Source organism: Hemitrygon akajei, chromosome 24 (assembly GCF_048418815.1).
Source record: "Hemitrygon akajei chromosome 24, sHemAka1.3, whole genome shotgun sequence".
Lineage (NCBI taxonomy): Eukaryota > Metazoa > Chordata > Chondrichthyes > Myliobatiformes > Dasyatidae > Hemitrygon > Hemitrygon akajei.
In genome coordinates, this window is record NC_133147.1 from 17,148,967 (window position 1) to 17,161,461 (window position 12,495).

Genomic DNA, 12,495 nt, shown 5'->3' on the forward strand with positions numbered 1-12,495 from the left:
AGAAGATGTGTGGTGACAGCTGCTAGCCCATAAAAATACAGGACCAATCAACCTTCTACCATCCAGGACCACCACTAGGTTGGCCTAGGACTCTGGCGAGCTGCTGTCAGTGGCCTAAAGGGGTGACATGTTTAACTAACTAAGTACCTGTGACAGTAATAAATTTATTTACCATGAGATCTCAATTCCTATAGTCTGTGAACAGCGTTTGGGAAAAAGTCCTGGGAGCTAAGTTACGGCCTTCTCTCAGCTTGGAAGTGTTTGGAATGGATTCATTCCACAAGTAAACACCTCCAAGAGGACCACAACCTTGTTGTGATTTGGAGGCTTGCGGGCCTTAATGAGCCGGGAGAGCCGTGTTGGCTGGAGCCAGGGCCATGTGCTCTGGCTCTTGGTCGGGTCACACATACCTCTCCCGGCATACCAACAGGGTTGAGGCCAGACTTAGAGTGGTCCTCCAGATCTTCAGGTTCAGGAGTTCAGTCGAGGCTAACAGCCCTGACAGGTAGAACAAAATTGTTACGGAAACAGCAGTGAAGAATCCTTCTACATCTGAGTGTGACGGTATTCCTGAGTCTCCACCCGGGACTTGCATGACTGACAGCGGTGAAACTGAGCCACTGACATGATGAAGGAAGCCCTGAACACCACTAGAGATGGAGGACCTTCATTGCTGCCTGAAACGCCAGCGGTGTAACGGGCAGTAAGTACAAGTGAACAAACCTGGGAGAAAAATACAAAGATGGAAAAATGGAGGTGGTGTAAAAAACTGCTGAAAACAGTAACAATTATCACCTACCTTGTTGGAATCCATGTTTCCTCGTCAATGTGGACAATGTCTCATTTGAGTTAATACCTTGTTTATTACATAATCCACATGGATCATCTTTGGCTTTGTCTATGGGAGAACAAGCTTCTTCGGGCTTCAAGCTTGACATTCCAGTATAAAGCCTTTTCTCTCCTGCTGTCTCCACCACAGACCACAGATATTTACACCCTTGATCTGACAGATTTATCTCGCAGAACGATGCAGTATTATCATCTGTATTGTTGAGTGAATCACAGAGCATCTCTCCCTTATTTTGCTTACACAACTGCCCCTCTGTCAGTATCTGGGATAAATAATGGTTGCCACCAGGATTTGCCTCTTGTTCCAATATTCGTTCTCTTGTAACCTTTTCAGAATAATCACACCGTTTGCTCCCCAATATAGAACTTTTCCCTCTGTATTTTACTTTGTTTGTGAAGGGAACTGTACCTTCGTTCTCAGCTTTGTCATTTTCTTTCAGGTCCAAGCACGTTACATTCTCCCGTAATTCCGTCACCTCATTGCACGGTTTCATATTAACCTGACAAACAGAATCTAGACAGGAGTAGGGGATGCCAGAAAGTTTTGTTAAAGTTTTAGATTGTTGGTCGGTGGAAAATAAATCCATTTCTTTGATCCCTGCACGCCGTGATTTGCCTTTGATCTGTGCTGCTGTAAGGATATGAGGTTTTTCCTTTTGGCTGGAGTTTGCAGGTCCTCTTCCTGTCTGTTGTACTTTACTTTGGATAGGAACTTCTCTTCTACAAGAGAAACAGAGAAAGACTATAAGATACAGGAGCAAAATTATGCTATTTGGCCCATTGAGTCTGCTCCACCATTTCATCATGGCTGATTCATTTTCCCTCTCAGACCCAATCTCCTGCCTTCTCCCCGTATCCCTTCATTCCCTGACTGATCAAGAATCTATCAGCCTCTGCCTTAAATACACCCAATGACGTGGCCTCCACAGTCAGCTGTGGCACTGAATTCCTCAGATTTACCACTCTCTGACAAAAAGAAAGAACCTTTATGTCCATTCAGGCAAAGCAAGGTAAAGTTATTTAATGTGGAGTTTAACGGTTAAGTCAGAGACTACCAAGTACACTCACTGGAAACATTATTAGGTACAGGAGTGGAGCCTGGTGTGGCCTTCTGCTGCTGTAGCCTATCCACTTCAAGATTTGATGTGATGTACATTCAGAGATGCTTTTCTGCACAGCACTGTTAGAAAGCATGGTTACTTGAGTTATTGTTGCCTTCCTGTCAGCTTGAACCAGTCTGGCCATACTCCTCTGACCTCTCATTAACAAGGCATTTTCACTCTCAGAACTACCGCTTACTGGAATTTATTTTTTGGTTTTTGCATCATTCTCTGTAAACTCTAGACACTGTTGTGCATGAAAATCCCATATTTATGCATTAAGTTGCTGCCACATGATTGGCTGATTAGATATTTGCATGAGCAAAGTGTACAGGTTACTTAATAAAATGGCCACTGAGTGTACATTAGAATGAATTTAAATTCCATTCCTTACCTATTCTTAATAATAAGAACCACAACTCTGACTTACAGTTTACTCTGGCCATGTTTTGCTTTAAGGTTGCTCAAGAAACCTTGTATGCTGAGACAGATTGGTAATTGTCAGCTATGGTGGGTATATACTTCAGATTAGGGTGTCCATGGAGGGGTAGCACCTCTGGTGAAGGGGCTTGTCATGTCCATTCTGGGGCAGCTCACTCACCTTTGGTCCCCACCGGACACTCCGTTGTCACCTGTGGATCCAAGTAGCTGTTTGCATGCAGCCACACCTCGGTACATAGCTTCGACAGGCGGGCTAAACCAGTGAGTGTAGCTGGTGGCCTCGTACCCCGGTGAGATAGGGACATGCCTGTCCCAGCATGTGAAGCCAGCTCCAGTGGACTGGGTGGATGAGATCCACAGTGAGATCCAATGGCCAGAAAGGCAGTTTTGCAACACTCCGTGGAGAACAAAAGGGCAGAACAAGGCGCAGAAGACGTCATGGTCACCCACTGCAACCAAGGAAGACCCTAGTTTGTGACGCTTGTTCATACCACTGGAGCAGACTTCTGAGGTCGAGAAAGAAGAACTGCTCCAGTACAACGGCCTTTTCACTTTAAAAACTCTCTCACGCAGGTTTCCTGTCATTGCCGGAAATGATGGACAACCACCATACCTCAGATTTTATCACTGATTAGATTTCAATGGTTGCAGACTGTTTCCAAACGCTTGGGAAACTTATCAGGAGCAGAAACAGCAGCAGCAGCAGCAGCAGCAGCAGGTGATTGCCCAATAAACACCAGGAGCATTGTGCTGAATCTTTACCAGCGCAATCCAAAATTAACTGCAAACACTGCTCAGTTCCTGGTATGTCCTCAGCTCCATACATACAGTATATCCATCCAAGTGAAAAACATTATTTTGGATGTTCACAGGTTCTGGGGTCTCCTCTGTGATGGTTGTAGGTGGTCTGCAGAAAGTAATTTTGACAGCTCTGGACAAGTTTCTTCTCTAACAATTGACTCTGCTCTCCTCCACTGATCGATATGTCATCTCCATTAGGCTCAACCTCCACTGTGTAGGAGAGTGGTCCAGTTCTGACCTTAATCTTTCCAAGTACCCACTTTTGGTCAGCTCTGTAGTCCCAGACAAGGACTAATCATTCAGGAATGAAGCATCAAACCTCCTTGTTTGAGGAGCCCTCAATTTGTCTCAGCTGTTTGTCCTGCAGACTGCTTCGGAGATTGGGCTTGAGGAGATCCAAAGTGTGAATGCGAGGGATGGCCCAGGAACGGCACAACTGGCAGGTTGTTGGCTGTGGAGTGTGTTGCACTGCAATATGCAAGGAGGAACTTGGTGAGCTTCCACTTCAGGTAGTGTGTTCTTCTGAAATTGCTTGCAGTGAGCTCTTCAGATGCCAGACAAACCTTTCCACTAAGTCATTTGTAGCTGGGTGGCATGGTCCAGATGTAATATGCCTTATTCCATTCACATTTAGGGATGACTGAAATTGTTCTGCAACCAACTCTGGTCCATTATTAGTGACTCAGTGTCCTAGAACACCAGTCCTTGATAAGAGGCTTCCCAACATTTCAGCACTGTGCAAGGCTATAGTGGAGGCTATTTGGAATACTTCAGGCCAATTTGTAACTGCATCCACAACTATCAGGAAATTTGTGCCCAAGAATGGTCCAGCAAAACCCACATGAATCCTCTGTTAGTGCAATGCAGGCTATTCCCAGGGATGGAGAGGCACTGCTCTTGTCATCTTCTGGATGTGTTGGCATCCTGAATAGTGTGTGGCAGGCTGCTCGATCTGCTGATCTATCCCAGGCCAACAGACAAAGCTTCAAGCCAACATTTACATTTTGACCACGCCTAGATGACTGGCTTGTAGCTCCTCCAACACTTTAGATCTCAGCTTGGATGATACAACAATTCCCAATTCCCACATATAGCAACTCCTGTCAAAGGTAAGTTCATTCCAGCACTGGTAAAAATGGGGAACTAGAATTTCAGCTGCACATTCCAGCAATTTTGGGTGGCCTGTAGACTTGAGACAGTGTAGGTCTTTTCTTGTTTCCCTTTTGATCATCTCTGCCGTAACAGGGAGACATTCGATTTGCATTAGGGAGAATACGTCAAGAGGAGTGTCCTCTTTTGAGAATTTTTCAGATTATTTCCTTTTCCAACAGTAAATGGGACAATCCATCAGCACTTCCACAATTAGATATCCTCTTGAATTTGATCTTGCATTTGAATCCTCCAAGAAAAACAGTTCATCTCTGCGTCCGTGCTGCTGTCATTAGTGGAACATCCTTCTGTGGACTAAAAACGGACACCAGTGGTTGATGATCGGTAATGAAGGTAACTCTCTCCCATACGGGTAGTGGTTGAAACATTTTACCCCCAAACCGGACTCAAGGCCTTTCTGTCAATATGCGTAATTTTTCCCTGCAGCAGTACAGGAACGCGATGTAAAGGCTGTGTGGCGTCCACTTCCATCACTCATAGCATGTGACAAGTCTGTACCTATACCATAAGCTGCAAAGCTTCACTGGACGATATGAATCATAATGTGTGAGTACAGAATCTGATGTCACTGTTTCCCACGTATTTTGGAAAGATACCTAACATTGTTTTGTCCATTGTCATTTCTTCCTGAGCTGTAGTATTGAGTTCAAGGGGTGGCAGGAACTTGTTACAGTAATTGACAAATCCTAAAAAAGGACTGCAGCTGTGACAAATCCTTTAGCCTTGAGGCATCCACTACTGCTCCAGTTTTCTCAGCACATCTGTGTAATTCTTGTGACCACAGTAAGTGATGATTGGCTGAAAGGATTCACATTTGTCATATACTCTTCTATTCTGAACCCTTAATCTTCTATTCTTTTCAACACAGTCTTGAGGCTTTGGAGATGTTCCTTGTCATCCTCACCGCTGACATTGATGTCATCCAGTTAACATTGTGTGCCTGGGCTGCCTAGACCATAATTCTCTGACAGAATGTAGGTGCAGAAACTACTCCAGAGGTAAGCCTATTATACCGATAAAGCCCTTTGTGAGTATTTATGGTGAGAAACACTTTGGATCCTACTTTTATCTCCATCCACGGGTCAGCCTCAGCTAAGTCACTTTGCTGGTGTTTCCCTCCAGAAAAGTTTGCGAAGATATCTCTATGTCAGTAGAGGGTATTGATCTACTTTCAGCATTGAGTTGATGGCGACTTTAAAATCACCACAGATCCTGACAATCACACCCTTCTTGGCTACTGGGACCACGGGCTCCACACAAACTCGTCCATGGGCTCCACTCAGTTTCCATGCAACCTTGCTCACTGGCTACTTTATCGTGGATTGTATTAGGAACCAGACGGGCTTTGTAAAACTTGGGTGTACCTTTCTTAATTTGCTTTCAGTTGACCCTATTGGAGGGATGTAGCATGCAAATGGTGGATGGATCTCTAATCAAGTTGTAGTTGTCTCAGCCAGTCGCGGTCCCACAAAGCTGGCCCTCCTGTTTTTACCACATACAAGCCCCATGTGGTTTGTTGGCTGTTGTATATTAATGTTATGAATATCATTTCCACAGGAGTTCTCTTTTCTCCAGTATATGTTCTTCGTTGGATATCTGCAGACTTCAGTTTAGTATCTTTGAAATGTTGTTCAGACTCATTTTGTGTAATGACTGAAACACCCAAGCCTGTGTCCAATTTCATTTTAATCAATTTGCCTTTCATTTTCTGGTGGAAGCCATTCTGCAGGTCTCTTGTTCAAGATTTTGTAAAAGTCTCAGGGCTACACAGTCCTCTGTCACTCTCATCATTATTGTATTTTTCATCAACAGCATGCAAGTTACTGCTCATTTTGAAACTGCAACTTGACTTTTTATCTTTTTCTCTTCCTTGTGCAGCCCGTTTATTTTTGCCTGCCCAACATGCTTTTTGCATCTGTCCTACTTTGTTGCATTTTCCACAAACTTCACCTTTAATTCAGCATTGGTCTAGTATATGTGAACCCCTGCTACAACGGTAACACAATTGTTTGGCCAGACTGGTTTTTGTTTAGTCAACATGTACAAACAAGCTGGATGAACTCAGCAGGTCAGGCAGCATCCGGGGCATCATTTTCAACGGATGCTGCCCAACCTGCTGAGTTCATCCAGCTTGTTCGTACACATTGATTTGACCACAGCATCTGCAGTGTACCTTGTGGTTTTTGTTTAGACAATATTGTTCACACTCACCTTCATTCCTGACTGCAACTCAATTGCATCCCTGGCTGCTGTTTCCATTGATACAGTGATTTCAGCTGTACTTTTAAATGTGAGTTGTGCCTTATTTAGGTTTGTATTTTTGAATGCTTTCTTGTAAGCTTTCACAAACTAATTGATCATTAAGCCCTGCACTGAACTTACAATGCTCGGACAATTTCTTCAACTCAGCCATGTAAGCTGAAAAGGACTCCCCTTTAAGAGAAAATCTGGAGATGCTGGAAATCCAAAGCAATACATGCAAAATGCTAGAGGAAAAACTGCACAAAAAAACCCTATCTTCTCTCTCTCTCTCTCTCTCTCTCTCTCTCTCTCTCTCTCTCTCTCTCTCTCTCTCTCTCTCTCTCTCTCTCTCTCTCTCTCCTCCCTCCCTCCCTCCCTCCCTCCCTCCCTCCCCCTCCCTCCCTCCCTCCCTCCCTCCCTCCCCCTCTCTCTCTCTCTCTCTCTCTCTCTCTCTCTCTCTCTCTCTCTCTCTCTCTCTCTCTCTCTCTCTCTCTCCCCTCTCTCTCTCTCTCTCTCTCTCTCTCTCTCTCTCTCTCTCTCCCCTCCCAAAGAAAAATATGTTGAGCTTCAATAGGTAGGTAGTTGTCTCGGGTTTTTTTTTTAAACTTTCTCATTGCCACTGTTATGATTTTAACTCAGAAACAGCTCAAAAGAAAATCACAGGAGCCCGAGATAACTTGTCTATGTAGTTTTTCTTTTGTGAGGTGCCCACATATGATGTGGTGGCATAATGACGTATGCCATTCACATACTTTTTACACATAACCCATTGTGAATTATGTAAATAAAGAATGCTTTATCGAACAGTATTTACAATATTACTCAAATATTACTGAAGTACTAAATACACTACATTCTTCCCTGCTTAGCTATAAACTCCAACTCAATATTGAATGTATCTGAATTCAAATTTATAACATATTACTCGAGTCATATATACACAGTATACTCTATTATACAACTACTACATCAACACCCACAGCATAGTAAATTTTAAATTGTCCAATTTAGGCCTAAAAATTTAATTGCTGTGGAGGATATCTTACTCTTGTGGGATAACACTAGGGCGGGGGTCGCTACACGTGAGAACATTTCAGCTATTGCGCAGTGTGACCACAAGATGCACTGCTGGAAGGTGCTAAGTTTCCTTGACATATTCATGATTCATACATCCAGAAAGATTACAGTAATTGATCTGGAGGTACAGTACACTGTTGCTCTTTCATCATGCTGGGTCATACTCCCACAATTCTGTACTGCAGGAGGTCTTTCACCACACAGTTAGCGGTGGTTCAGGAAGACAGCTCACTCCTATTCACGGAAAATTATGGATGCACAATAAAGGTTGTTCCTGCCAATGGTCCTTGTGCCCTGCAAGTGAATGGATGAAGATAACTTTAAATAAACACAACGGTTCCAATTGAGTGATTTTAAATCATACTCACAAGGGAGAAGATGTGGAGAGCTTCATTTGAGAGATGTCTTTGTGAGATTCAGCTGAAATAATTGATTGTGTGCTGCAGGAAAAGAAATAATCTTCACAGCCATTTTCAATGATCAGAGGATGGGACTTGTATGGGTCAAAAAAGATTTTTTTTGGAGTGACGTACAGGATTCCCATTACAACACCCTGCAAACAGATCACACAAGTGCAAACACAATGAGAGACAATTACTGACAAGTATCTCAGTATTTTGTTAAGGTATTCAAAACATTGTAGCCTATAATATAAATCATTTATCTTTGACAGCTTGATACTAAAGTTCAAAGTAAATTTATCGTCAATGTACTATATATATGTCACCATGTACAACCTTGAGATTAATTTTCTTGTGGGCACACTCAATAAATCCATAATAGAATAATAACCATAATAGAATCAATGAAGGACTGCACCACTCTGGGTGTCCAAAATACAGCACACTGTGCAAATACCAAAAATTATAATAATAAATAAATAAGCAAAAAATATCAAGAACATGAGATGAAGATTCCTTGAAAGTGAGTCCATAGGTTGTTGGAACATTTCAACGACAGGGCAAGTGAAGTTGAGTGAAGTTATCCTCTTTGGTTCAAGAGCCTGATGGTTGAGGGTAGTAACTGTTCTTGATCCTGGTGGTGAGAGTCCTGAGGCTCCTGTACCTTCTACCTGATGGCAGTAACAAGAAGAGAGCATGGCATGCACTCTTCTGTACTAGGATTGCTGTGAAACTATTTTGTTATTACACCATTTGACTATTAAAATAGTTTATTTATACTTCTGAATTGAAAAATCCTTTTCAAATTTACAGATAGAATTATCATTTTTATGCAAATATTCCCTTTAGACCAAGTCCCACTCTTGTTGTTTAATAGGTTCACTCAGATGACGATCTTAAGATGATATTAGAAGATAGGTCCTGAGTATAACACATAGCTGAGAAATGCCGATCTTATGAACTGGTCAATTTTATTCTTACTTATTTTCAACATCTATCACTTCCCTGTAAGGCTCTCTGTGCATTTCTAGAGTAATATGCCTGCACTCAGGTGTGATTTCAATAAAGATAATACAGGTGAAGTTATTCCAGCACATATTCTGGAACAGGTGCTGCCCAGGACACAGATTCACATGCCCTAATACTGTCACTTCAACAAATAGGAATTAATGATGAAGCCATATTGTGTAACATTTGCGGATTATTTTCTGGCTGTTATATGCCTATAACTTTCAGAATGTTAAAGAGGGATACCTTTTTAATGTTAGTTCTGTTATTATAATTAAAAGATTTTACCTTTCTGTCTGTGAAATACTTGCAACAGATTTTTAAGAATCTTTCGGAAGTAGGGATTTCAGCCCTGATTTGACCTGAGGAGCTGACGATCTGTGAGCTGCACCACTGCACACTGGACATTTCTGCAGAATCAGCATCCTGAAAATTTACAGAATGATTGTTAGTATAATGGGTCAGTGATCGTGCTACTGCCGTACGTACTGTTCCAACGAACCAGGTTCAATCCTGGACTCTGTCGCTGTGTGTGTGTGTGTGTGTGTGTGTGTGTGTGTGTGTGTGTGTGTGTGTGTGTGTGTGTGTGTGTGTGTGTGTGTGTGTGTGTGTGTGTGTGTGTGTGTGTGTGTGTGTGTGTAAAGAAGGGAGAGGGAGGAGTGAGGGAGAGAGTGAGGAAGAAAGTGGGAATGAGGGAGGGAGAGGGAGAGTGAAAGGGAGTGAGAGTGGGAGGAAGTGAGTGATTGTGAGAGGGGGAAGAGAGGGGGAGGGGGAGTGAGGGAGAGAGATTGTGTGTGGAGTTTGTATGTTCTCCTTGTAACTGTGGGCTTCATCCCACATCCCAAAGGTAGGTTGATTGATCACTAAGAATACCCTCTGTGTAGGTAAGTGGTAGGAGAACTGGTGGTAATTCTCGGCTGCATGAGAAAGAATAATGTACAAAGCACTAACCCTAGGCAATTGAACTGATAGGATTTCTCTGAGAACTAGCATAGACTAAATGGGCTGAATGGCCTCCTTTATCATGAGTAAATATGAGAAACACAATCATTAGTTCTCTCATACGTTTGAAACACATGGCTTTGGAATTTAATCATTCCAACAACAGAATGCATATTTTAAACAATATTTTGTGGTGATAAAGCTTTATTAATGCTGATTATGGATCATGAGATATTCATTCTCAGACCTCACTGGGAGAAAACTGGCAGCCATGTTTTCTGCACTTCACCACAGATTAACCCAAAAGTAGGTCTTGAAATTACAAATGTATGTCATTTTCCCAGATGAAAGTTGATGTGAAGATCTGAGCTTGGGCCTTTTCCACTTTTACATATTACCTAAGCTAAAAATGGCCAATCCGTTGTCAAAATGGTTGTGTGATTATGACTGCTAACACATTGATTTGAGGTTTATTTCCAAAAAGAAGAAGATAAACACCTACACTTGTCAAGATAATTCTAACAACAAAGAAGATACCGGAGGAACTCAGTGGGTCAGGCAAAATCTGTGGAGGAAAATGGATAGACAAAAGTTGGATTATGTACATTGACTGCCCATGTCCTTCCACAGATCCTGCCTGACCCACTGAATTCCTCCAATATCTGTTTGTTGCTCCAGATTTCTGCATCTGCAGTATTTTATATCTATGGGATCTCTACCACTTTTCCTTAGTACAAATACTACCGTGGATAAATAGTGCCACCTTTAGACTTCAGTGAGAACAGAAAATACTCTAAAAGGTATGCATTGTATCCAGAGCAACTCACACAAAATGCTGGAGGAACTCAGCAGGTCAGGTAACGTCAATGAAAATGAATAAATAGTCGACGTTTCAGGCCAAGACCATTCCTCAGGACTGGAAAGGAAGGGGAAAGATGCCAAAATAAAAAGGTGGGTGGGGGGGAACTGGGAAGGACTCTAGCCAGGTAGGCAGAAAAAGTAAAGTGCTGGAGAGGAAGGTATGTGACAGGAGAGAGTAGTGGACAATAGGAGAAAGGGAAAGAGGAGGGAACCCAGGGGAGAAGAGGCTAGAGTGGGGAAACTGAAGAAGAGGGAAGGGTGGGGAAATTTTATTTTTATTTTTTTCACCAGAAGGAGAAACTGACATTCATGCCATCAGGGTGGAGGTAACCAGACAGAATACAAGGTCTTGCTCCTCCACCCTGAGGGTGGCCTCATCATGGCACAAGAGGAGGCCACAGACCAACATGTTGAAACAGGAATGGGAATGTTTGTCCACTGGGAAGTTCCGCTTGTGGCGCATTGAGTGGAGGTGCTCGACCAAATGGTCCTCCTACTTTCGTTGTGTCTCACCAATGTCAAGGAGGCCACATGGGGAGCGCTGGACACAATAGACGAACACAGCAAATTTGCAGGTGAAGTGTTGCCTCACCTGGAAGGACTGTTTGGGACCCTGGGTGGAGATGACAGAGGAAGTAAATTCTGTGTTTCTTTTTTGTTTGTTCCTTTGGTCTTGGAACAGCTGTAACCACCAAGTTTTACATTTCATTACTGATTTTCAAACCTCTGGATTGTGCAAATACAGTATCTGCGTACTTGTATTTCACGTTTTGGCTAATATTTAATCTTCGATCAACATAAAACAGATGATTTTGTCATTATCAGACTGCTGATCACTGTAGGAAAATTGACTGCTGCGTTTTTAAAAAATTCCAACCTATAAAATGGTCCTTTATTTGCAGCAGGTGTGAACGGTCGTGTATAAACACGTCCTTTTCCTTCACGTTGGAGGAGCAACACCTTACATTCCGTCTGGGTAGCCTCTAACCTGATGGCATGAATATGATTAAATGATTATTTTAAGGGAGGACTGCGTGAAAGCCAAGTGAGGGGTGGAGGGATTGTGGTGAACTACATATACCTGTCTGGACTGAACCTGTGGCCCCTCCCACAGACCCCTGTATAAAGGCGATTGAGGCCTGAGCCCGGCCTCATTCTCCAGGATGTAGTGTTGTTCATTCTTCCAGTCAATAAAAGCCGATATCTCGCTTCTTACGTCTCAGAGTGAGTTATTGATGGTGCATCAGGGATACAGGAAATTAATTGGATGCCCCTTTGGCACCACTTACCAGGAGTTTGTCGTACTCGGTGTCGGATGAAGACAGACTTGGAGAGTGGCTTGGACTTGAGGACAAGGGGCTGTCTTCACTCTGTGCAGTGACAGGATAAGGAATGTATAGTCGCTGCAGGGGAAAACATTAAATTCAGAGTTTGTTCATTTAGGCATAACATTGCTTCGCCACTGACGCAGGTCTGAATTAAGTGTAAATGTATCATCCTTGTCAATTTTCTATTCAAGACAAGCATGAAATGTATATAATGGGGTTTCCATTTTATACCATTTGGCCTCTATTATCTTTCCAACATTAGATCAAAGTCCAATG

General features: G+C 42.8%; 1 protein-coding gene across 5 annotated transcripts in view; it reads right to left on the minus strand.

The window, feature by feature from the left end:
- Positions 1–12,495, minus strand: part of LOC140715901 (nuclear receptor coactivator 7) — a 117,344-nt gene that overhangs the window by 68,375 nt on the left and 36,474 nt on the right. For all 5 annotated transcript variants that reach the window (XM_073028414.1, XM_073028417.1, XM_073028416.1 and 2 more), the window contains 4 exons: positions 12,181–12,294; positions 9,377–9,514; positions 8,048–8,232; positions 800–1,569 (listed from right to left, as the gene is read on the minus strand). In XM_073028414.1, the coding sequence (XP_072884515.1) occupies positions 800–1,569; positions 8,048–8,232; positions 9,377–9,514; positions 12,181–12,294 (1,207 nt within the window). The remainder of the gene's footprint in view (positions 1–799; positions 1,570–8,047; positions 8,233–9,376; positions 9,515–12,180; positions 12,295–12,495) is intronic.